Genomic DNA, 26,473 nt, shown 5'->3' on the forward strand with positions numbered 1-26,473 from the left:
AACAAATAATTATAGCCTTATGCATTTTAATTATTTTACATCAACAAAACAAGTCTCAAGAGAAGTCAAACCCATAGAAGAATGAATATACAGAAATAAATCCAACTGCATTACCAATAATTGTTATCTAGTACATCACCTAGATGATATCTAGGAAGATGTCCACTGTTTTGAACCAGTTTTGATTTATAACTCTTTAAACAAGGTTTGTAAATTCACATCCTTGTCTTACTAAGAACAGTTGTAAGGTAGAAAGGAAGCAACAGACAGCTGAGTAATAACCCTGAGTAATCAGGACTGCAGAGGAGCTGTGCCATGCACACAGACACTGCATATATAAACCTGAGAAAATCAACCATCACAAAGGTTGCTCTGGCCACTGGGGCTTTTCTTCATTGTTCCTTGCCTCAAACAGCAGAGAACTGCTAGCATAAACAAACTGTTCAGTGCCTACACTTTTGTAGAAAACGCTTACAAATGAGCTAAATCTCAAAATCTCAGGGTTTTTTTATTCTCCAACATGAATGGTATATGTTCATATAATCTAAACTAACATGAAACAATTAAAGCAAATTATGGTTTCTACATTGCACACATTAGTTACTCCATTAACTTCTACAGCTGCAGAAAAATGACAGTTGTGATACAAGTAACATCAGATTCACTACTTATCTTTTCTATGATTTCCTCTCCTGATAATTTGAATCTCAGTATGAGCTACTCACCCATTTGCTTCAATTTAAAAAAAATCAAAATTCTTAAAAAAGCCAGTGGCAATCACACAGATTATTAGAGCAAGCCCTTTATGAAGTAGAGTAAAAAATATCACACAGCAAAAAATGTAGAATGTTTGATCAAGATAATAAGATGAGCATACAATTCAAGACTTCAAACACTTGGGAGAAGGAGATGTTTAAGACTAAAACTTACCATGCCTGTGATGTTTGGATTTGCTCCTTTCTCAAGGAGCAGTTTAGCCACTTCAGTACGGCCTTTGTATGATGCCCACATCAGGGCAGTCCATCCTCCCTAGCAAACACGATTCAAAGAATTGTAAAAACTGAAAAATACTTAAGAAATATAACTAATGACTTTTATTTCATTTTTTATTTGTCCTAAGACTATTCTGCAAATTCAAAATATAGTAAGGACTGACCACAAAATATTGTAATCCTATTTATTCAGAATAAATAATAAGCTCCTGTATGGAAGTACTAATTTCCTGTTATATGCAAAACTTGGGAAAACATCATGTTCTTAATGTTGCTGAACACTATATTCAGATTTCAAATGCATACAAATCCAACCACTGCATTAAAAAAAAAAAAAAACAAAAAAAAACAAGAAGAAACACATCAATATCTTAAAACAAAGTCTAGATTCCAAATCAGTTAACATGGAAAATGTACTTTTGATTTCTGTAGCAGGGAGTAATAAGAGCAATTCATTTCAAACTACACTGGTGTGTTCATTTAAGTTTGTAAGCTAGGAGACAATGAGGTTTCACTGCCTAAGGCATTTGACAGGTCAGGTAAACAAATATAATTTAAAAATAACAGTATACCACCAGTAACTGTAAGCACAGTTTTGATTTATTTCTTTATAATACACTTTTGGAGATGTGAGAGATCCCTCTGACTGGCAGAGGTCTAGAAATCAAGCACTTGGTCATGTGAATGTGCTTAATGTTAAACAAAAAAATCTTGGTTAGTGAAGACGCCTCAGCTTTCAGACAGAGTGGAACTCCACTTACAGGAAGCACTTGAACTCACGCCTAGTGGTTTTCCACATTTTAACTTAAGCAGAACAAAATTAGGCCTTGCAGGTACTTAATTCCATCTTCTATCAATGGGAACAGTTTATAGCTCTTCAGGGCCATCTAACTGTAGACTCATGTCAGCAGCTTTTGTAACTCTTTAGATGGGCTGGACTGTAGTGCCCACTTTCCCATATAAAAATTTGGCAAGATGAATGAAAGCAAGTGTTAGGAGACCAAAAACAAGGACTGCTGTATGAGCAATCATGGCTGTCCAGAGTGAAAGTAAATACAGACAGGTATCTTCTGGGAAAGATAATGTTTATTTTACCAGAATACTTAAAAAAAAAAGCCACTACCACCCAAAAAAACCTCCAACAAAAAAAAAAAAAAAAAAAAAAAACCAAACAAACAAAAAACCAAAACAAAACCACAGACCAATCTTCCTCCTGCAAAAAACTCTCACCATACAAAACACACTGCAAAATCAAACTGTTGTTCAGTTTAGCTTTTTTCCAAAGTAAATTAATGGGGGGAAATAGCAGCCCTAGTAAACCAGCTGCCATTATTAACAGTAAAGCAATCATTTGACAGCTGTAAAAAGCAATATTTAACTATATATTCTTTTTCATTTCAACAGCACTGGGTACATAATGTAAAAATGAACGGTGTTTCCTTAGTTTTATGGAATTGAAAAACTCCAATTCACACAAGTGTTTCTCTATTTTATTTTTACTCTAAGCCAACACATACCAAATCCCGATGCTCCAAACTGACATTATAATTGAGTAGCTCTGCTACAATAGCCGCATGTCCTTCTTTAGCTGCTGAAATAAGAGCTGTCCAGTTATCCTAGAAAAAAAGGAAAAAATGTTATAAAGTAATATTCAATATTTCAATACAAGTAACATTGCTTTTCAAATGTTTAATCCACAACAGGAAATACAGAGGCCCTTAAAATAGCTGTCCTTTAAAATAATAATAACAGTACTAATAAACTCACAGCATGCCAGTTATACACATGGAAATACAGAACAACTACTCCAAATCTCCCCTCCAGTTATGTGCTCTCCTACCCAATATCTAGCCCTTTCCACTCCTCAGTTCACTGCAGGTTATCTTAATAAATATATGGAGGAAGCAGCACCCACAAAGGATTACAAAATGAGGTCAAGGTATTAAAAACTGCTGAGGGGGAACGAGATGCTAACCAAGACCACAGAAAACAGCGGCAGTAAGTCTCCACAGATAGTGTGTAACAGCACTCAAGGGACTGATATGCAGGGTAATCCGGACCACAGCTTGTCACACTTCTGATCACTTCAGGAAGGTACATTCCCCCTTGCATTATGTTTATTTCCGCCCCACTGCTCAAAGCTCATCCAGGTGTGGACTGATTTTTTATATGCTACACACTTATAAAATAGAACAACAATTTATAAAGTAGCTGTCCTTCCTAGAAGTATAGAAACTGTGGCATTTACAGCAACTGTAATAAAATGTCTCATAACAAATAGAGACTTGGTTGGTTGGTAGGTTTTGGTTGTTTTGGATTTTTTAGGTGACAGATTCTGAGAAGACCTTTCCTGGATATCCATGTTGCTACATTTAAACTAGGTGCAGAATTAAAAAAACCAAGTGATACCCTTTCCCTGGTTATCACTCTTCACTGGACTCTACAGAGCTTTCAAAAGTTTCTAACAATATCTCTATTCTGTTCACCCCTTTTGGGCATCTTTGATCTGGAGTCAACCTTTTTTGCTGAGGCACAAAGACAATTCATAAATGTGAAACCCCTCTCTGCCACAGTTCTGAAATAATCCTTTAACCTAAATTCTCTCTAGGTATTTATTGGAAAAACACCAAAACCAAATTAAAAAACCCCACCAAATAAACAAAAATTCAACCCACTGACAGACCTCAACAACACCAAGATAAGCAAAATCACTTGGACCTCATCTTTGATGCTGTATTTCTCTTTTCTGATTTCCCAGAAGAAACACCAGAAAATTCAGCAGAGATCAAGATGTTTTAAACATCTGAGGAATATCCCTACTCTTCACGAGGGCTCAAACAAATACATGAGCTAAGCAATTTTGTATAAAATTTCTCATACATGTCATCATTTTCCACCTGCTTTTTTCCCACCTGAGCTCAACACTAACCTAAATTCCCTCTCTTTGCCTGCCCCTTGAAATTTCTTCTTCTTCCACTGTTAGGTGCCATCACAGAAAATACTAATACTTACTGCATCTTCCAAGTTGCAATTAGCTCCCTTCTTGAGAAGCTCCTGGACAATTTCTAAATTGCCTTGCTCAGCAGCTAACATAAGTGGAGTCTGGCCATTCTGAAATCAAAGTGAGAGGAAAATAGATGCATTGGGAGATGATGACAATGACACACATACCCACACAACAAAAACCCAGAAACTACAGAGCAACATTGTTTCCATTTTTTTTTACCACTGAGAAGTAGTAAGAAGGAATGGTGTCAAAACCACACCGCATTCTTGCAATAAAAATGGAGAATATATAATTAAATCCTATCCCATAGGAGATTAAAAAATAAACACAAAAAAACCCCAAACATTTCAGACATTAAAAAGGGCTACTAAAAGGAAAAAAGTTACATCATCAAATATCTACCTTTTTGAATTATTTCTTCGCTGAAGACATCTCCAATACATGTTACAGCTCTATAACTTGGAGTAACTCATTCACATTGTAAAAAAAATTAATAAAGAAATATATCTACCTTTGGAACCACAATGGCCATTAAAACATGCACACTGATTTAGAGGAACAGTTGCTAAAGCCTTGGAAAAAATAGTCAGGTTATATACCCCACTTTTATCTCACAGCATAGGAAATACAGTCATCACTCTTGTCCTCTGCAACATGGGTTCTTAGCAGACAGTCTCACCTCAGGGAAGATGAAAGACAGAAAATCTGGTTTATTTGCCTTCAGAAGTATTTTAAAAGTCAGTTAGAATCTGTCACCCTTCCATCAGCCTACTTTTGTGTCAGCAAATTTCTGAGATACAATTGCTCTGTATGCTGAGAAGTAAAACTTGCTAAATTTTACAGTAAATTTATTAATTACAAGTTTAAAAAATTAAGAGAATTTTTCCAGACCTTGCTTCTATTTTTTCTCTCCACCATACAGAAAATTCAAATTAACTAGTTTCTTAATCATGCAAAAGCTACATGTTAGGAGCTATATAACAGCAATTTCCCTGGAAAGAATAATAATCAAGGCAGAATCACAATACAGTAATATCACTAATCTCCATAACTGAAACTATTAATAATATAATTACTAAAGATACTTGATGACTCCGTTTTTTACACACACAGAATCAGAGAAATGCATGGATTCTTTCAAAAATGCTTTCTGGCCCATCAGCTGTTCCTTACGTAATTGTATTTATAAGGTAATTTTTCACAAGGAAAAATTATGCCCTCATGTAAGTTTATGCTGTTATAACTGTACATTGTATACATTCAAAAGGACACCATTGCTTTGAGATCCTAAAGTATATTTTGTATCAACAAGAAGTAGTTTTAGGACTGGTCATTAAAAAAAAGGAATTAAAATGCTCAAAAAATCAAGAGAAAATAAAATGCTACTTTTTAGAAAAGAACAGCTCTCTTTGGAGGAGAAAAGAGTCATAACCTCTGCTCTTTAAGATATGCAAGTTACTAAGTTGGGAATACACATGCCAAGTGATTTAAGAAATCCTGACTGACCCCTCTTCCTTCTGTGATGACATCACTAGTCAGTGGATGCAGAGCTGAGACATTGTTTATGCCATACCTAGCAAGGATTTCAACACTGTCTCCCACAACAACCAGGGACACTAATGAAGTACAAGCCAAACAAATGGATAGTGAGGTGGACTGAAACTGGCTGCAAGTGCTGGGCTCAGAGCACGGGGATCAGCAGTACAAAGTCCAGCTGGAGGCCAGTCACTAGTGCAGGGAATCAATACTGAGATCCTATTTAACCCTTTCATGAAGGACTGGGGCAATGGCACAGAGTGCACCTGCAGCACCTTTGCAGCCTGGACAAAGTTGGGAGGAGGGGCTGATGCACCTGAGGCTTGTGCTGCTATGCAGAGGGCACTGATGGGCTGGGCAGACAGGAACCTTACTGCACAGAGTAAAGGTGTCTGGTTGGGATGTCCAGAGGGAACTGCACTGAACCTTTGTGAGGAGAGGCTGGGACTGCCCAGCAGTTGGCTGGCTCCAACCAACCCACCTCAGGACACAGGACTAGATAATCTCCAGGGATCCCTTCCAAGCAATGCTTTGGCAAAACAAATAAAACCCCCTATTTTAGCCTGACCATTCTTCTCACCTCCTTCTGAACACTTACTATTGTTACCACTCTGATTTTCTTCCATAAGTAGGTAACACAAAAGGATAGCACATTCCAAATAAAAGTATGTCTGGATAAGAAGAGGCTATGGATGGTAAAATTATTCCCTTCTGTAAGAAGCGTCATACAGCTGCAAACTGGCTTTAGTTTTCTGAGACAGATGTAAAATTTTCTACAGGGGTACTGAAAACATCCTCCCCTTTTTGTTAGAAGACTCTCAAATGTAAGCATAACGTTATAAGGTTTTAGCAACCATCACAAAGATTCCACCAACACAGAAACAAAAGATAATTATAGTATCTGTGACCACCAGATTCATTCTCAAAAGTTGTCCAAGAGTCTAGACACTCCAGAAGAACTAAAAGCCCATATTTCTCACACACACATCAAGTACTATCTATCTGTACATCACAGCTCAGTGTAAGTGTTGGAATAACCAAATTATAAAGGAGCACACCTGCATCTTTTTGGGGAAATCAATTAGTAGTGTCACCTTACAGGTTAGCGCTCTTGCAGTCCGCGAGAGAACAGAAGATTCAGAATTGAACATGCAGAAGCTCCTTCAGTACCAAGAGCAGGAAGAAAGGCACATCAAGGGAAAGTGGAGGCTGTTAAGATCAAACTGCATCACACAAAGCAAACATCTGTCATTAGCTGTTAATTCATGTGTCTGGTACGCAAGAGGAAAAAAAATCACAGAAGCAGAAAGATGGGCAGAGAAAAGGCACAGAGGCTGAGACTTGCCCCACTTAACTGAAACTGACGGTGTTAATGCAATAAAACTATCCATACACAAACTGACTGGGACATCCCAGCTTTTCTAGCAACTGACCACACTCAAGATAAAAAGGTTTGGTAACAATGTGGGTGATCCTACCAAGTCACAAATCACTGCAGCCTGGGAGGTCCTGGCATTAGCAAACCTTAGCTTGCCAGCAATCTTTTTAGATCTCCAAAGGCACTCTCCTTTTGGTATTTTTTTTTTACCCAAGAAGAAAAGATGTCTTGGCAGGTCCAAAACTGGAAACTGAACAGCACTCAAAGCCACTGATTTTCAAGGAAAAGCTATCATTTAAACAAAACTCCTATCAATATACATATAGAGCATGCCCACAAGGGGTTTGAAACTGATGCAAATCACACATCTGTCTGCAGAAATGACCTTCTCCAATGCAACAGATAAGAAGACTGAAAACAATAGGTATTGGGGAAATTATCTCTGCAAAAAAGGCAGCTAATGAAACTCAGGACTACATTCAGTCCCACCAATAAGTGAAGAAAAATTTAGAAAAGAAGGTGGAGGTGGTGACACTTGATAAAATCAACACAATCTGTCTGATTTCGGCCATGTTGTTGAAAGGAACTGCCAGCAGAGGAAATAGACATTCCCATTCTCAGATATGCTACATGCCAGGTGATGAGGTTCATGTGTATGCTCAGAAACTTAAATATTCTCCCATCTGAAATACCTCAGCATATGTGCGTACACAGCATGGAACGAACGTGCCAACAATGAAAGAAAACTGTCTTAATTGAAACCAGATCTAATAACTACAGTAAGGCTAAATTCTGTACATCGTTTTCACATTTGCATGATGCTTTTTGGGTTTGAGTAACATACACTATTGGATTTCTTTCCAAAAAAATATTCTTTCCATCTTATGCAGATTTGAAATATCTATCAAAATACCAGATTCTGAATAACTATCATATAAACTCCCAACTGCGTATCACAACTTTTGTGTACTCCTGGTAAACTCTTAGACTGACCACTTGGATACCTATTTTTTCACCTAGATGAGCATAGTCTCATGTAAGTTGCAATACATGCTCTTATTTGGATTGTATAACAAAGTATCCCGTGACTGAAAACCATGATATGAGGCAAGGGTTATCATCATACCAAGTTTCACCACAACATGAACCTGGCATATGCAGTTGGATCTGTGAACTAAGAAACAATTCTTAACCACAGAAATACAGGTATGAACTTCATTCACAAAGTAAGGACAGAGCTGCATTTTCCAGCTCAGAAGAACACTCTAGAAAGCAAACACTATGAAAGATGCTTGAAGTGCTGTCAGAGACTGAACACGCAGTGTTCAGGTTATGCAAAGTAAGCAATCACTTCAAAACAAAACTGAAATTTGTATGTTAAATAACCAGTGTGATCTCACTAATTATTCATTCTATAGCTAATAAGCTGCAATGTGAAACTCACCTTATAAAAAAAATCATCTTACCTCATTTCTCTCATCAACATCCCTGCATTTCTCAAGAAGTGCTTTCAGAGCAGGAACATTTCCTTCTTCTACGTAGGTCAACAGACTCTGACTCACCAGACTCGCCATCTTCACCCACTATTTAAAGGGCTTCTAGATAACAAAGCTTACCTGTATTTCAGGAAAGAAAAAAAAAAAAAACAGCAAAGCATAAGTAACAGCTATGACATTTGACATTAGAAAGCATGAATTGCATATGCTAATAAGTTATTGGCTGGGTACAAATGCCTGCCATTCTCTTCAACAAAACACCTTGGAGATGTGCATTAAAAAGCACTATGTTTTCATAAAAAGTCTTAACTCTCCCTAGTTCTTAGAAAATTACAGAAATTATTCAAACTGTTATGTGTTGTCTAAATAAATATTTTGAATGGAATGCAAATAAGTAAATACAACATTATAGGAATATCTGTATACACTACATACTTTATGTATACTAATTATTTGCAATACAATCCTTATCCTTGATGTGTATAAGCAGAGCACTGAGACTAATCAGCATTACAAAATACAGTGATGCTATCTAAACTGCAGCCACATGGAACTCTGAGAAACACTATTTACTAAATCAGTTATCACCAACTTTATGCAGACATGCCCGCATGTGATGGCATGTTGTTAACTCAAGAGTCAAACATAACATGGCTTCTGCTAACTGATTATGTTTTTAACCTCTAATATGCAAGACAGCAAACGTTTTTCTTTCTTAAGGCATGCCACTAAGAACCATTTCAGACTTCCTAAAAAGCTGTGCCCAGTAAGTTCACAGCACCATTAGTACTACTGTGCCAAATTTACACACACACAGGGACAGAAGCTGAGTCAAAATTAAGTTTCACTGGATGCAGAAGAGGTCATGGGGCTAAATACAAGACTCCACCCTCCCTTCACACCTTTCTCCTCAGTGGCTGACATGATCATGCTCTCTGGCTTTTTCTTGTAACAGCAGAGGAAAACCTCCAGTTTACTGATAGCTAAAGCCTACTGCTTGAGCTATTCTCTCCCAGAGAGAAGCCAAAGACTAGTGGTTTCCCAGGAAAATATTCTTACTTTTATTTTCAAATCAAAGCAGACAATGAATTTTTCTGTGCTTCCAACTGAAGTGGAAAAAAAGAGATGAGAGGAAGCCAGCAAGAACTTCACTGTACTTAGCACCGAGAAGTTAGTTTAGATTTGGAGATTTAAATCAAATAATCCAGCTCCACTTTAAATTGCTTACATAACCTGTAACACCATCCTTTCTCCTTTGCCATCTAAGTATATATAGTCATACACACTGTTGTCAAGGTATGTTAGATACTACCTGAGCTCACCTACAGCACTGCAGCCAGCAGATGACCCACATACAGAAATGCCTTCTTCAAAATAAGGCCAGCTAATACCTCAGTTAAGATGACAGCAGCTCTCTGTACGTGCAAATGAAATTCAGGTGCATGTGAATGACTAGTGACAAAAGAAACTACAAACATTGTTTAAAACCCACACCAAAAACCAGTTTAATAAAAAATTCTAGATTTGATACTTAAAGCCCAGCAGCAGTTTTCCTAGGCACTGCCCAAGCAGCCAGTCTGTCCCTCAAGAAAGCTATAAATAAACTAAGAACACAAAAGGTCTGCCACGTTTACCATACAGTTAAATTACCATCAAAGGGGGTGAGCAGTACAACAGTGGTGCTGTATTTTTGTCTCCATTTTTTCAGTAGGAGGAAGAGCCAATTAAGAGGTTGCAAACTTAAAAACAGAAAACCCACCAATCCACGCAAAATATGAAAGGTTTGAAAAGAAATGGCAATTTTACTGACTCAGTGTGGACACACTGGTTCCTACTGCTATTTCAGACACTAAAACCACCAGAAAGTATGTGGTATCTTGCCTGGCATCCAACTGCCAGTCCAGGACAGCCCACCTCCCTCCCTTACAGCCTACAGCAGCAACTTAAAGCCCTATGCAGGTGTCTCAAATATTCTCAGGCACCTAAAATGACATTAGATATTCACATACATCTGTATTCCTCCAATTATTTTTTACATATGACAACAAAAATCCATGAACTGTGATTTGCTGCTAGCTCCACTGCCACCATAGGCACTTTCTGTTTTTCTTGTGCTGTCTCCCAGCTTCTCTCCTGTAGCTGTATCTTCAATCTTCACGTTATTTTCTGTACCATATACTAAACTTGAAAACTCTATTAAGAACATCCCCAAAACATGACTAAAAATGTCTCACCAAATGATTTATACTCTGCAGTTGCTATCCAAACTTCACCAATTAATTCTTAGCTAGTCTGAAAAGAAAAAGTATTCAGCATTGCTTTTTCCTCAAAGTAAGATTCTTCCCTTGATGTTCCCTACAGGCATATTTCCAAAAGGCAGAGGCAGCCCTGCTGCACTGTAGATAAGAATCCTGCTTCAGAAATCCCAGTTGGACTCAGTGCAGCTTCTGCCTCCATGCAGAGCTGAATCCTTAGAGATATCTTAAACCTCTGACTAACAGCAAAACACCTGATGCCAATGAACACGTCCAGAGATGTGTTTATAAACTCCATGTTAATATTACTTTTATAAATCATAAAAGATCTGTACCAGTGAAACATGTCCAAGAATATTAATATTTCTTGTCCCCTATGCTTCACTGTCACATAACACCCCCTTCATAGAATTAATAACAGTCCTTTATAAAAACAAGAATCACAAGATCAAATACTGTAATTATGCATTTTATACACTCATGCTTTTATCTGCCTTTTTTCAGGCAAGCTTCTTAGAGCATCTTAAAAATTAACATCACTGGAGGGCATTAGGAAAGCACAGTTTAGCACAACAACCACCACCAAACAAACAAAACTCTCCCCACCACTTCAGAAAAAAAAAATATTTTAAAATGGTGGTATTAAGGTTTTTGGAAACTTTGCTTCATTTCTTCCCTACCAAGAACAAAGAACATGGCCAAAATAAGCCTGACTGGGTCTGTTCATGATACACTCGTGACAGCAACTCAACATCAGCTGAATACAGTCACAGTCCACCTTTGCATTAAACAAAATGTATGTTACTATGTTATGAAAATCAGGCATTGTACTCAAAGTTCATAGGTGTGCTGTTCACTAAAGTGCAATTTCTTCCAATGCTTCAGATTTCTTTTAAATAATCATAAAAACTGAAGCAAGACTCTGAGGAACAGTCTCTGGCTAGAGAAGCAATTCTAATCTGGTTCCTCTAAAGAAAAAAGCTCCTGAAATACATATTAATACAGTTTTCAAACAACCCTGGAATAAAAAAGACTCTAAGGTTTACCCTTGACCAAATTAAAGGATGAGAACTTAATCCCTGCCAAATTTCATAAATACAGTGCAAAACCAGCATAATTCAAGAACATCCTCTACATAAATGGTCCGTAATTGCTCAATTAACACAATTACTTTCTTTGACACAGCAGAAATATTTTCACAACCTGTAACAAAAATTTCAGTTAAAACCAGGATTCTATTTGGAAACCAATCCCCTTTCCAATAAGGATTAATGCTGTTATTTTTCTCTCCCACCTAAGTGAGCTAATTTCCAGTGCAAAAACCTGCTCTTCATTCACAATCCAAACTTTCAAGCTTGGAAATCTCACAATGCCCTTGGGCAGCAAATTCTGGTATTTTACAAAACTAACAACACACCAAGAACTATGAAATCATATAAAGTGCACAAATGCTCAGGTGAAGGCAATATTTGCACAGGGATTAACCTGTTTTTGTAAGGCACTTGCATCCTGAGCTGAAGCAGACACACATTATCACTGTTTTGGAGAGACTGCAAAAATTTGTCAATTTAAAAAAAATAGTTTCTCTCAACAACACCAGTATTGACAGCAGAGGTCCTGATAACTCAAATCTGCAGGTATTTTATGCATTCTCAGAAGCTCTTTGGAGTTCCTAACTATATAAGAAATATTACTCACTAAATTTTCCAACTATCACAATTATTACATAGATCTGTTGCATGGGTTTTTTTATTGTGCAAACAGTGATCTTTTATGAATAAATAGCAAAACTGGTCAACAACTCTAGCATTATTGACAATGTCTATTGAAAACCAAAAAAAGAAAACGTCAAGATAGCAACGATATTAAATTCGTACTTTTCATTCGTACTTTTCATTTTTCACAATGAAAAAACTGTTGCCTACTTTTTAGTGCCTCCTTCCTTTTCCAGACACAAAAGCCACATTCCCAACATGCAACACTGTGGCAGATCCTTCAGCTAACTATAAAAGGAAATAATTACTATGCTGCTGAAATCTGAGCACGTACAACTCAAATGTGTAAATGCACAGCTTTTCACCCTTAAGAACTGAAAATGTCATCTTTTCAAATTAAAACTTAAAAAAGGTAAAACATAAGAATTGTACACATGAAATTTATTAGAAAAAACTAACATAGGCCAGTTTCATATTCTCACACGTTTTTATGCTTTATGATGGCATAAAGAAATGAAAACCATGCTGAAACATCACCTTAATTGCAGCATATAGAATCTTACTAACACAAGCATTGCCCAGCCTTTATGACACCTTATTGTAATCTCTTCCTAAATTGATATACTTCCTAAACATGAAGAGATCAAAAGTCAGGCATCACATGAAGTGGCAAATATTTTAAAATATTCTTTCTATTGGGACTGAGTCCACCAGGATTCTGTTTCAAGAAGAAATTTTCAGAACAGCTGAAATAAGTCTCTAAAAATATTAATTTCTGGTATCCAGAGTCAGAGAGAAATAACAAATCTAAGTAGTCTACACCCACACTTCTCCGCCAGTGTCTGAAATTCCAGTGTGACTAATGACCTTATGGTGCATTTCTGCTTTTCCCTATTTATCTGGGAATATTTATTCTACTTCTCTTAACCACATTTCTGTTATTCAGGTGAGAAGAATTTTTTTAAATTACCTTATTTTTTGTTACTTTATCACAAAGAACAAAAATGTGTAACTCTAAAATATCAAAAGACACAAAAAGTGAACTACAGCTAGACAGACATTCTTCTTTTGAAATCTGAAACTAATATAACTAAAAAAAAATTGCATAAAAGGAGGTCTCAATTGCAATCATCAAAACTGCACACAAATTGGAAATACACAAGTCCTTCTTTTCTACCTTATGCACTCAAGGCAATGGCCATTTCCAAATATTGTAGTGATTGATTTTTGTTAAGTTTTAATAAAACAAAAGAGACTGGGGATTACATATAAAAGACTGGAAAGATGTAAATCTATATTTAAAATTCAGGGCTGGTTGTCAAATGACAGCAACTATCAGACATGGCTATGTTCCACCCTGGTTAAAAAATCAGTTAAAATAATGTGTGAAGTAGCTGACAACAGGATTTATACTTTATCAGAGAAATCTGTCCACCTTTGAGACAAAATTTAAATATGGTCAATGAAGAGTAACATACTGCTAAGAACATCTGAATTCTAAGACAAAATTCAATTCCTAAACAAAATACAAGGTGCTCAGTCCTACAAATCACTACTTCAGGTTTTAAGTACATCAGATAAAAGAAAGCAAACAGAAAGTTACCAATATTAATGGGTTTCCTAAAATTATACCAACCAACACAAATCAATTGTCAAAACCTGTACAAAATACACAAAAGTACAAGAAAGTCTGCAATGTCATCTGATACATTCTCATATGGCCAACACGTTTCTCTGTATCATAAAATCAAGGGTATGTTAGTCACAGACACAAATTATATGACAAAAAAATAATATCTAACTTTCGGAGTGTTTCCACTTAAAAAGAGTGAATGGTGTGACGTAGAACTTTAAACTAATATGGCACCTTTTCATAAGCTGTGGTCACACAGAATTTCAAGCAGATATTAATTTCTTAATAACCAAATTATTTTAAATAAACACTGTGAGAGAACAAAGAATAGATGGCTATCCAGTAGACAAAAAGATGGGTTTTCTTACATGTTCTGATCTTGGAAAAAGATTTCTTGTTTTTCTGCCCATTTCCTTACTATTTGATGGCAGGGAGGAGTGGCAGGTACTTAATCAGGTAACGATTCAAACACTTTTCCCGCAAAAGACATATTACTGCATTATTCCACCATTAATCCTTTACCAAAAGTTATAAAGAGGAAATCACTTTCCCAACCAATTTTTAAGTATATATGCAAAGCAGCAAAGCCCGCACTACCTTTAAGACATTTTGCTACTCTTTCAGTGATATCCTTTGGCAGGACCTGAGGCAATGGGCAGAAAATAAAACACAAAATCAATTAAGCTGGAAAAGACCTCTAAGAAATCATTGAGTCTAACCTGCAATTGAACACCACTATGTCACCTAGACCATGGCCCTAAGTGGTCTTTCCTCAACCACCTCCAGGGCTAGTGACTCCAGCATTTCCCTGGGCAGACCATTGCAATGTCTAACCATACTTTCTGACAAGAAATTCTTCCTAATATCCAACCCAAACGTCCTCCCACACAGCTTGAGGCTACATTCTCTTGTCCTATCACTTGTTACCTGGGAGAAGAGGCTGATCCCCACTTGGCCACAAACTCCTTTCAAGTAGTTGTAAAAAGTGATAATAAGGTCACCCCCAAGCCTCCTTCTCTTCCAAGCTAAACACCCTCCGCACTCCCTTGGCCTCTCCTCACAGGACTTGTGCTCCAGACCCTTCACCAGGTTCGCTGCCTTTCTCTGCATTCAAAGGAGTCTCTGTCTGAACATTTGTTATGTTGCCAGTGACCCAGCACTGGCACAAGCTGCCCAGAGAGGTTGCCGAGTCTCCTTCCTTGGAGACACACCAAAGCCCTCTGGGCACGATCCGGGAGATCCACTCTTGCTGTCCCTATTCGAGGAGGAGGACTGGACCCTATGACCAGGGGAGGTCCCTCCCATCCTCAGTCATTCTGTTATTCTTTACCTTAGAAACTAGACACCAAAAACTTTCCTGATGAGTCGAACCCTTATCTACCTTTCCAAGCCAACATGAGAGAAACGCCATAGAAGAGGATCCTCTACCCCCAGGACAGGGGTGACAGGGACGCCAGGCCGTGCCCGCGGCACCTGCGGAACGCTTCACCCACGGGGCGCTGCTCCCGACACTCGCACACCGAGCCCGGTCCGCCCCGCACACGGCACCACCGGAGCCCCGCGATGCCCAGGGCAGAGCGGAGTGGGCGCGCCGCCGCTCCCGACCCCCACTGAGGGGACCGGGGCGTGAGGAAACCGGGCCCGCGAGCCACGGAGGCCATAAAGCGCCCGAGCCCAGCGCTTCCCCGGGGCCCTGCGGGGAGCGGCCCCGCCGCGCCCTTTGTTTGGCAGCGGGAGCGCCGCCTCCCCCACAGCCAGTGCCCTTCCCCTGCCCTTCCGCGGCCGGCCCGTACCCCCCGCCTTCCCGCCGCTACTCACCCCACGGCCGGGCACACTCGGCCCCTGCGGCCGCTGCCTGGGCCCAGAAGGAGCCTGACACAGAGGGAGGCGGCGGCCCCGAGCGCCGCTCAGCTGGGCCCGGCGGTGCCCGCCATCTTCCGCCACTGCACTCCGCCCGCCCGGGCCGTGACGTGCGGAGGCGGCTCCGCCCGGCTCCAACCGCGCCCATCGCCGCGGGCGGCAGCAACAGCGGGCACAGGCACGGCCCTGCCCGGGAGCATCGCGGCACCGCCGGCCCGGCGCGGAGCGGGCCTGGCTGAGCCGGAGCGCAGCGCTGGGCAGCGCAGAGAGTGGCACCGCCCTGGAGAGCCACCAGCAGTTACCCGCCGGGTGCTCTCTGATAGAAAAGAATGATAGAAAAGAAGGAGGAAAAGGGTAGTGAATAATTGATGCCTGATGTACGGAAGGACTGGGGAACGAGAGGCTGGAAAGCAGCGCCACGGAAAGGGACCGCACATTGAGCCCTGGGGGCAGTTTTGGGCCCCGCAATATAAGAAAGACATTGAGCTCTTAGAGAGCGTCCAAAGGAGGGCAACGAAGGTTGTGAAGGGCCTTGAGCCGAGGAAATGCGAGGAGTGGCTAAGGTCACTGGTCGTGTTCAGTCTGGAGAAGAGTGAGGAGAGGCCTCACTGCAGTTACAACTTCCTCATGAGGGAAAGGGGCGGGGGGGCAGGCACTCATCTCTTTCTTCTCTGTGGGGACCAGTGACAGGACCTGAGGGAACAGCATGAAGCTGAGTCAGGAGGTTGAGGCTGAATCTTAGAAAAAGGTTCTTCACCCAGAGGGTGGTTGGCCCTGGAACCAGCCCTCCAGGGAAGTTGTCAGCACCAAGGCCGACAGAGTTCAAGAAGTGTTTGGGCAATGTCTCAGGCCCATGGTGTGACTCTTGGGGTTGTACTGTGCATAGCCAGGAGCTAGACTTGATAATTCCGATGGGTTCCTTCCAACTCAGAATATTTTATGTTTCTGTGCTTTATGCACAAAAGCTGTGTCAGTAACCTCCCAAGTGCAGCTTCTCCTTCATGGCTGGGTTGTAATTTTCGTACATAACCCCAGATGACTTCTGTGCATGCTCAGGAGAAGGGTCTTCACAAGGGCAGGGTCTTTTTGACCTTCATAGTAATTTTTAGTAGATTAATGAAGATAGACAAACTATAGGATCCATAGACCTTGAGTCTTTTGCCAAGGTGGCAACATATACATAGACATACATCAACATCTTGATTTAATTCATCCTTACAGCTTGTTAGCTCCAGGATGTCCTGCTTGCTGCTATCTGTTCTGATTATGTCTCCTTTCTTGCTGAGTAGACTTGAAAGTATATAAAGACCAAATATGAAGTACATCCTGTTAAGGATAATTTTGACATAATGCACATTTTGCAATACCACCAACATATCTTGAGACCCACCAGCTTCTCTCAGACTCCCTCACAGCCCAAATGTCCAAGCAGCTTCATGGGTATTTTGAAAATTTCCATCTTCAGCACAGTCCAAATCCATGATAATGGATGTGTTTAATTCATCTGGACAACTGGATGAGATGACTTCTGATGACTACAGCAATAACATCTCCCCAGGAGATCACAGAACCTTGCCTAAACCAATGATGGCAACAATCAATTGAACTATGCTTCTTTCCCTGGCAAACCAGCCAGGGAAAGAAGCATAGTTCCTACAGTACTGTTTATTTCTAAGGTTACTGAGTTTCAAGGGTCAAAGCATTGATGTAATTCTTTACAACCCTGAGATCTTCAATCTCAGTAAAGAGCCATGACTGTTTCTTTCATAAAGAAACATCTGACAGGTCTTCCTCTATACCCCAAATACTTATAAACCAGAAACCATGCAGCAAGGGCTTTGCTCATTTTTTTAAGCATGAATTCTCTGATGACCTTAAAGTCTTCACACCCTGATAAAATATACAGCTTCCTTACCTGCTCTAAAGTTGTTAACACAAAGCAAAGGCACAAGTAGTGAAATTCAAAAGCTAAATCCACTTAATCTTGCACCAAAATATTGGTTCATCTGAAAAATGGAAAAAATAAGAACATAAAATACATTCTCCTTCTTTACACTTATTTGCAGAAATGAAATGTGAACAAATGGAGGATGAGTCCCTGCAGTTAGTGTGGGGCTGGAAAGGGCTCTCTGTGCCACCTGAACATAAGCATAAGGGCCACTACTCAAGGAAGAGTGGTCCTAATGCTTCAGGCACCCATATAATCTTGTGTATCTAAGAGAAACCACAGTCTGACAAGACTGCCTGTGTTAGCCTCTTAAGGTTTGTAGATTTTGAAACACTTTCAAGATATTACTCTTTATTCAAACTTTATACAAAAATGTGTGTTAGTATCTCACTTCATAATCTCCAATCATGCAAATCTTTCTTCCCATATCACAGTGTTCCTACCCATCAGGTGTTAGCTGTATTCTCACCATGTAGTTACAAATTTCAGACAGAAACAGTAGCTCCTTTCATCTAAAAGGAACTGTACAAACACTGTGAATATGGAGGCAGAAAAGGCAGTTTTCTGTATGGTCCTTCACTATCACCCACTTTTGCTACAGATGGATCCAGCTCCTGACATCCTTGTGCTCTTCTAAATTTTATCCTATGCTTAGATTAGGAGCAACACCTTCCCACCAGTGACTAATTCACATGGTGAACATGGTGCAATTGTTATTTATTCAGTTTGGAAAGATCATGTGCAGCCCCCATGGAGAAATAAGTCCTTTGCTACTTTATATGATCACCTTAGGAAGAGCTGTAAGATGTACTGCCAAACTCTGGACAGATCTCCAACTCTCACCTAGTAATTAGGTTGAAGACATCTCCCACTAGAACTACTTCTGTATTCTGTACTGAAACATCCTGCACGTTATTAGGAAATTACTGAGATGGAACTAAGTTAATTACAGGCACAGGAAAATATCTGCTGGCTCCAGGATACTCTCAATTATGACTCCTTCTGTGCAGCAACAATTTACAACACTTAGTAGCAGAAAGCTGTGTTTTAGTTTAATCTCTTCAAATTAGTTTTTCATTAAATGCAGCAATGTTTAGTTCATGAGGACACTTCATACTCCTGACTGACTCCGTTGTGAATGTGTATTTGAGAAGGCAATTTCCATTGCAGTCTAACTTCTGGTTAAAATGACAACACCAGACCTTCACCAGACCTTCTAAAATTGCATCTGTAGTCCTTTGTGTTGGAATGGCAAGTATTTTCATCTCCTGTGATACCACTTGTTAAAAGAGGATTCTAAACATAGAGAAAAAATGCTTCAGTGTGCAACAGGAAGTGATGGAAACAGCCCCTCTTTAGTGGTGACATTTGGTATCTCCTATTTCCTCCAACAGTCTAAGCTCACACAGTAAAAACCTGCAGGTCCAGGAGGTTCAGCCAGCTTTGACATACTGTCACCAGCCAACAAAACCTGCCTTATCAGAATCCTGGTAGCTGAGTTTCAAAAAGAAAAAAAATGTGCATGTATGGTACCCATTTAGCCCTGCTTCTTTGGAACCAGCAATTAAAGCAACAGCTTCTCCAAAGCACCAAATGATGTCTCAGTTATGAGGTTTCCATTTCTCAAGCTAAAAACACCCCAGCTGTCATATTCAGAAGCAGTGCTCATCAGGTACCAATATGCTCTGAGATGGAGGGTTTAAATTGATTAAGCTAGACTCAAAATTCTGTTTACTAGCTCTACTGAAAAATAATTATATACATATACTTGTATATAAGCTCTAGAAAAAAAACTAAATAAATGCAGTTTTGAACTACAACATTCCAAATAACAGTGTAAATGCATGCACTGTATATTTAGCAATCTAAAAGGAGAAACAGCATTAAAATAATTTTGGTTTTCACCACTCATTAAAGACAGACAGCAAAGAACTTAGAAAAACAAGTTCACTTTTTTTAAACTACAGTTTAATCAGATTTAAAGACACAAATTAGAAAAGAACATTTATAGGCAAGTTAAAAACACCTTTAAAACATAACAGCATGCTGCTTCTGCAGCACTGCTGAGACAAATTAGAAATAAGTAATTATTAAAATATCACAATCACAGTGTAACTAACAGTGGTATTTTAATTTTACCATACACCAACACTTAGTTTATGGATCTGTTGAAAAATAACACTTTTTAAAAAATATATATTTTGGAATAATAAAAATGAAATTCACTGACAATGTATTATAATCTGAACCAGGAAAGGCAAATTTAGGAATACTGTAGCTATCCACTTTTAGGGTGTTCTCTCACCTTAACATACGGGTGGTTGGAGGCATAACTACTTCTGCATTGAGGTAAAACTATTCCTTTGAATGTGTAACCAAGGCAGGAAAGAATAAAGTTCCATATTTTAAATTCTTGAGTTGAATAACTTATTACAACATCTTTGAATAGCGCTATATTACCCATCTTACACTATTTTTCATCCAATACATTTTGAATGTTCTCTTCTAACTGATCTAGAACACATCTGAGGTCTGGGATTTAAGAGTAACTATCTAATTACTATCGTAGCATTTTGACACCTTTGTCACAGTAAGACGCGTCAGCAGATTCTCCACAGAAATAGTCAACACCACTGGACAAAAGAAGGTACAAAGAAAAGATGGAAAGAGAACTGAAAAACACAGAGAAAGGCAAAAGATGCATAGGCAAATACTCCTTAACTTTTTGTAGTAATTGTTGCACCTTTAATAAGCAGTGTTGCACTTTCTGATTACCGATCTCTAGGCACCCCATTTTCTCTATTTTTTTGTTTCAGATTACACTGTCCCAGTTTTCAAGTCTAATCTGGCTAGAGCATGGACCCCAGCTATCTATTCATATGACATATTATAGAGAAACGTAAATGAAAATCCTGCCTGGGATACCTCCCCCCCTTAGAGAACAAAAGGAAGGAAGAAGATTGTGCAGAGGTCTCTTTTGCCAAGAGGTTTGTCTGGAATAAGGTGCTGGACTGAGTCACTAGCAAGACAAAAACCTTCCTCCAGAAGTAGCCCTACCTCAGATCTCAGACTGAAGTCACACAGTTTTTCAATTCAAAATTTATGCAATGTTTATATGGATATGCACATGGGTTCAGAAAATCTAAAACCATCTACAACCAAGATCGTGTCTAAGTCACTGGACACACAGCTAATGGATAAATGATGGTAAAGTGGCAACATTTGCTTTTGCACATTTGTATACCTAAACTGAGCAAAACTGTGGTCCAAATATTTAATGTGATGAAAATGGATACATTTGATGGTTAGATTTTGTAAAAAAACCAACAAAAAGCCCATCCTGAAATAAGTTTTTAAGAAATCTTTTTTTTTTAATTTAGCTTTTACCATAATAAACAAGTGTTGCAATATTTGTAATTGTAACTTTGCAGGGTGACTTTGTGGATGCATGGATTTCATGGTGTTTGCAAAATGTCTAGATTAAGACAGGAAACATGTCAAAAATCCAGCCAGATGTAGTATAGAGCAGCTGCAGCCTGGGTCACAAGCAAGTAGAACTTCTGCCAAGCTCTGCACACAGGGTTAGCTCCCTGTGGGAACTGTGGCAGACCCTTCCAGCCACAGATGGGACACATTCTGACCAGAGACTTCTCCACTGCCATCCTTTTCCACCAAAAATCTGAGGATGAAGATGGACAGCGCAAACTAGCTGAGATGAAGTCAGATCTGGTAATCTTATGAGAGTAGGCTCAGTTCAGTGCCTGCTTACTTATTCAAAGTAGCATTTAAATACTTATTGAAGTGCTTATTGTCAATTGATTTTTAAACAGGAAAATTTAAAAATACACCAAGTGCAGTTCAGAGTATTACTGGACCTAAATAAATACATAGAGGTCAATCATGTAGTGAAATACTGTCATGAATCAGCACAGAACCAATGTGTATTTTTTTATACATAGTTTGCATCATATTAAAATCCCTAAATTTATTTCCATCTGTTTTTCTAACACTGATCACTTTTCTACATAGACGGTAGTATTTCAAAATTTCCAATGAAAATTAAATTCTCAAGCCTGATTTCAGCATTCAATGAGAATTACAAAGTGAAAGAATTAAAGATAAGGGAAAATGAAAGCCTAAATTACAGTAACTTGTGCTTTTAAATTTCTTTATCTTTCAAGGCCAACTTATAAAGTTGAACATGTGAAAGTTTACATATAAGCAAGTTACACATTTTTATGCAAACGTGAAGACACATTTGATCATGTATTTAAAAAAAATTGTCAACAACTTGCTTGCAAAGCTTCTGAGAGAAAAAAATCTATATTTTGTTAAAATTACTTTTGATATGAATTAGGAGGAGATGATCTCAACCGTCTCCTCTGCATCAGAAGACATTTTACCACTATCCAAATCAATGCCATCAAAAGAGGCAAAACTACCTAGTGTGCATCCTGTCATACAAGCCTAGCATTTATATTAATATTACTTTTTCCCCTGTGGGAAATGGAACAAGTTCTTAAAGTGTAAAATTTCTCTAATAAATAATTTACTATATTGGTAAAGCTTACACCATATGTCAGTGCAGAGCAGGGAATATACCAAGGTCTCTTCATGGTCTTCTCACTAAAGTGTGATTTGTAATCAAGAGCATATTGAAATGCATACCAGTATTTTTACATGTAGTACATCTTCAAATGTCACAAATTACTGAAATCTTGTCTACATGTCACCTTAAGGAATGGCCAGGGAAGAACACATTTCTTTTATAAGAAGGGCATATCTGTAACTGCAAAACAAACAAAGCCTTTTTGATTACAACAGTAGTGGGCACCACTGAAAGTATTATTTAAATACGTAATATATATCTCTCTCATTAATACAGAATCATAAAAGTTAAAAAATGTTAAGCAAGCAAATAGTTACTATTGGGGTGACTTCATTTACTAACATTAACTCATTAAGTGCCTGAATGAACTGTTCACAATAGGCAAATATCTGCAAAGCACCATAAAATTATTAATGATATGTTGCATTTACTTTTCATAGTGTACTGATCTGCAATACAGGAGACACTTTTACCTTTTGGATATACATTATTTAATAAGTGAAAGAATACTTTTAAAACCATCTTTCCTTCATGTCCAAAACATCTATAGGAAATATACTTTCTACAATTTTTGTTAGGAAGAGCAATAAAAATCACTTCCATTCTTTCAAATTCCGTATTATCAAATGATGTGTGTAAAACCAAAAAATTATGTAAAGCATTGAGGCTGGCTGCTCTTGACTTTCTGATTGAATGGATAAAAAGGATCCAGTGTGATAGCAAGGCAGAAAATGAGTAAAGCAGAGGGAAAGAAACTTCAAAACACCAGTCTGACTAAAATAAGGGTGCTGACATTAAAATAAAACAGTTCTTTCCATAGTCCCCAAGAAAATTCATTCTTGTGAAGAGAAGATTTTTATTCAAAGTACTTTTATATTTAACAATGGCATTTAAAGGGTAAATCCTAGGACACTACACTTAAATTCTGTGCAGAATTACTTGTAATATTTTTCTTGTGTTGCAATTACTGAGTTCAAATCATGAAGAAAAACAGTTGTGTCCAATTTTGAAACCTGTATTTTGCGACCTGTGCTCATGGAAGTATGAATGTATTTTCTTAGTTGTTTCAACTTCCCAACATACTTCTGAACAAAACTGTACCTCTGAATTCACTCACATTAAAGTACCAGTCTGCACTACCCTAAACCTTATTTTCTAGGAGCCTTTACAACTGTTTCCATATTTCATTAAGAAGAATTAGTAAGCCTTCACAGCACACACGGGCGCTCATGCCGAAACAGTAAATCAAGAGTAAAACGAGAATATAAATAGGAAAAGAACACATTGTACTGGAATCCAAAAGTGTTTTTTTAAAATAGATTTGGAGACTGCACCAATAAGATGAATTCAAGTTCAAGAGTAACAAATGCTGAAAGAATCAACCCTATTTCTACTTACCCACTCAGAAATGTGCAAATCTGATTTGTTCTTTTATGTAAATGTCCCTTCAAGTGCAGAACACAAAAAAAGTCTTTCCTGATTCTGTATCTAACAAGGATGATCAAACAAACTAGGATACCCTTCCTTATTAACAAAAAGAAAACCATAATGTGGTGTCAAAGAAGTGTATGACAACCACAACCCCATGTAAGGGGAAGTCTACCTGGGCAACCAAAGTAAGGATTTACAAGTCAGATTATTTTATCTAAAAGATAATACAGCTGTCATTGAAACAATGAACATCCGTCCTCATCTAAGCAGACTCATCCACTCTCACTTCATATTCAGTTCCCCCTTTCTGAATAGATTAATTAGTGCTAACCTACATATATGGGAAGTTATGTTCTCTTCCTCCTGGAGTTTTAGGCAAGGAGCCAAGGGCCAGAGAGTCATGACAGCAGGGAAACAACTCTGACCTAACTCAGGGTCTGGTACTTCAGGGAGTACTGTGATGATTTTAGTGTGGCAATATCCCCAAAGTTGAGGACCATGATTGCACTTCTGGCAGTAAGAATACTCATCCAACTGGAGCTAGATATTTGATGAAAATTCCAGGTTTCAAAATATTATGACAAAATTTTCTCAATCATTTGTTAGTTATTAATCAACCAGCTGCATTATTTTTCTCTGGTATTATTTTATGTCTGGTTTAAAATTAAGAGTAAACCCCACATGGATAAACATCTTGAGTTTACTTAAAAAAATTATATGAAAATACAGAATATATGCAATTAAAACGTAGCCCTTTAACAGTAGTACTCTAGCACTAACCATCATCACAATAAATGATTGGAAATAGATATAACCACTACATTGTTTCCTTGATTTATGGAATTACACTTCCATAATTCAGACAGTTAGATATTCTGAAGGATTTCTTTCTTCCATTATGTTACCCAGAAATATGACATGAAATTTGCATCTAAAATTCTAATTCAAAGAAAAAGCTTTTCCTCAAATTCACACACTTCTTTGGATAAAGGTTCATCAATTATCAAGCATACAGAAATTGGTTGTGATAGTCATTTCGTGTTTGACTACCTATGTGCTGGAGCTTCAAGGTAATTTTGCTATTTTATACTGAAAGCATCATGAACTAACTGATGCCTGAAAATTCAAAATAACTTTAAGTATTAAAAATTGCTTTTTGTAAAACAGTTCTATTCTAGAACAAGTATTGATGGTATTTAAGGGCAAAACTGCACTTTCATTGAAATCCCAGCGCTTGCACATTGTCTTTTGTGCCTTGTGGCTGTCTTTCCCCCTCTGGCTGCAATGCCCACTTGGCAGTGTATTATTGGGTTTAGGTACTTTTAAAGTAAAAGAAATCTACATTAGAGTTATCAGCTACCAGCTTACCATGGAAAAGGTAAATCCTCAGGTGTTTTTAATCCATTCAGAAGGGCCATTTTAATCCATTCAGAGTAATTATACTCTTTATTAAAGAAACCTAACTATAATTTGGCATCAATGTTTACAGTTCTGTAATGTACTCTAATAGTTTGAGATAAGAAAACCCTCCAAATACTGAGATGCTTATTGCAATTCCCTTTGAAAGACTCCCAAGTCTTCTAGTGACTCTGCATTTCCTCTCATTATCTTCTTTATAGCACATAGTGTTATATATTTGAAATACTTTTCACATAAAATCAAACTTGAAATACCCACTTAGAAACATTATTTCAGTAAATAGAGGGTTTAAGGCAAGTCATTCAGTTGGAAATATTAATTTCCATTTGTTAATCCTAGACTGACACAATTTTATTCCACCCCATCAGTGCCTTGGGATACACAACGTACATTCAGCAAAGGGCACACATATGACCCTATGGACATACGTTGCAAGTCCTGAGTGCCCATTGAAGTAATGGTAATATCTTCATATAAGGCGTGACCCACAGGGACATGGCATGGGAGGGGTTAATTTGTTTTGTTTCCAGTCTTGCTATTGTATGTGATTTTCCTAGGTAATGCATTCTTTTCTTACTAAATATCTTTGCAAACAAATACAAACCCCTTTAAAAGGTGCTAAAAATGGGTTTCTGAAAACATACAAAATATATTCATCATAGTACTTCCTCAATCACTGTTTTAATGCTTGATATCTGCAGGTTATTTCTTGTTTCTGACTGAAACTATTATTTGTTGTGGAATAATTGTTCTTTTGCAAAAGACTTTCTTCTTCTAGCTTTCTGGACCACACAGGCTGGACACTTTCATGCTTTTTACTTCCTTTTTGAGTTCTTTTCAGTGGAAATACCAACAACACTAGGATGCTGGCAATATGAAGACAGAAATAGCAGGAGCTAAAATACAAACAGAAATAATGAATCAGTGAAACTCTGACCACTCTAACAGAAATACTTTGCACATAAGATATGAAAACATTAGTATTTTATTTAAGAAAAGTAAAATAAGGGGAAATAAGGAAGAAATTAAGTCTTCCTTTACATTATTTAGGACTGTATAAAGTGAACAGAAGTCTGCTTTCAACTTTTTTCACAAGTTATTTGTGGGAAGTAAATATTTAGTCTTACTATAAAATAGTTCAAGGGAAAATAGTAATTTCGAAGGTATCCTCTGGTTTTGTTTTTGACTGAGTTT

The 26,473-nt window shown here is 38.1% G+C and overlaps 2 protein-coding genes across 3 annotated transcripts in view; both read right to left on the reverse strand.

The window, feature by feature from the left end:
* The window catches only part of KIDINS220 (kinase D interacting substrate 220), a 76,174-nt gene extending 60,190 nt beyond the window's left edge, over nt 1–15,984 (reverse strand). For both annotated transcript variants that reach the window (XM_059842845.1, XM_059842844.1), the window contains exons 1-5: nt 15,831–15,984; nt 8,380–8,529; nt 4,005–4,103; nt 2,510–2,608; nt 931–1,029 (exon numbers count right to left, since the gene is read on the reverse strand). In XM_059842845.1, coding sequence (XP_059698828.1) covers nt 931–1,029; nt 2,510–2,608; nt 4,005–4,103; nt 8,380–8,487 — 405 coding nt within the window. In that variant the 5' untranslated portion in view covers nt 8,488–8,529; nt 15,831–15,984. The remainder of the gene's footprint in view (nt 1–930; nt 1,030–2,509; nt 2,609–4,004; nt 4,104–8,379; nt 8,530–15,830) is intronic.
* A 7,277-nt stretch (nt 15,985–23,261) lies between these two features.
* MBOAT2 (membrane bound O-acyltransferase domain containing 2) overlaps nt 23,262–26,473 on the reverse strand; it is an 89,250-nt gene continuing 86,038 nt past the window's right edge. Inside the window, exon 13 of the mRNA XM_059842847.1 lies at nt 23,262–26,175. Within this exon, the coding sequence (XP_059698830.1) occupies nt 25,953–26,175 (223 nt within the window). The 3' untranslated portion in view covers nt 23,262–25,952. The remainder of the gene's footprint in view (nt 26,176–26,473) is intronic.

This window comes from Haemorhous mexicanus, chromosome 3, assembly GCF_027477595.1.
Source record: "Haemorhous mexicanus isolate bHaeMex1 chromosome 3, bHaeMex1.pri, whole genome shotgun sequence".
Classification (NCBI taxonomy): Eukaryota; Metazoa; Chordata; class Aves; order Passeriformes; family Fringillidae; genus Haemorhous; species Haemorhous mexicanus.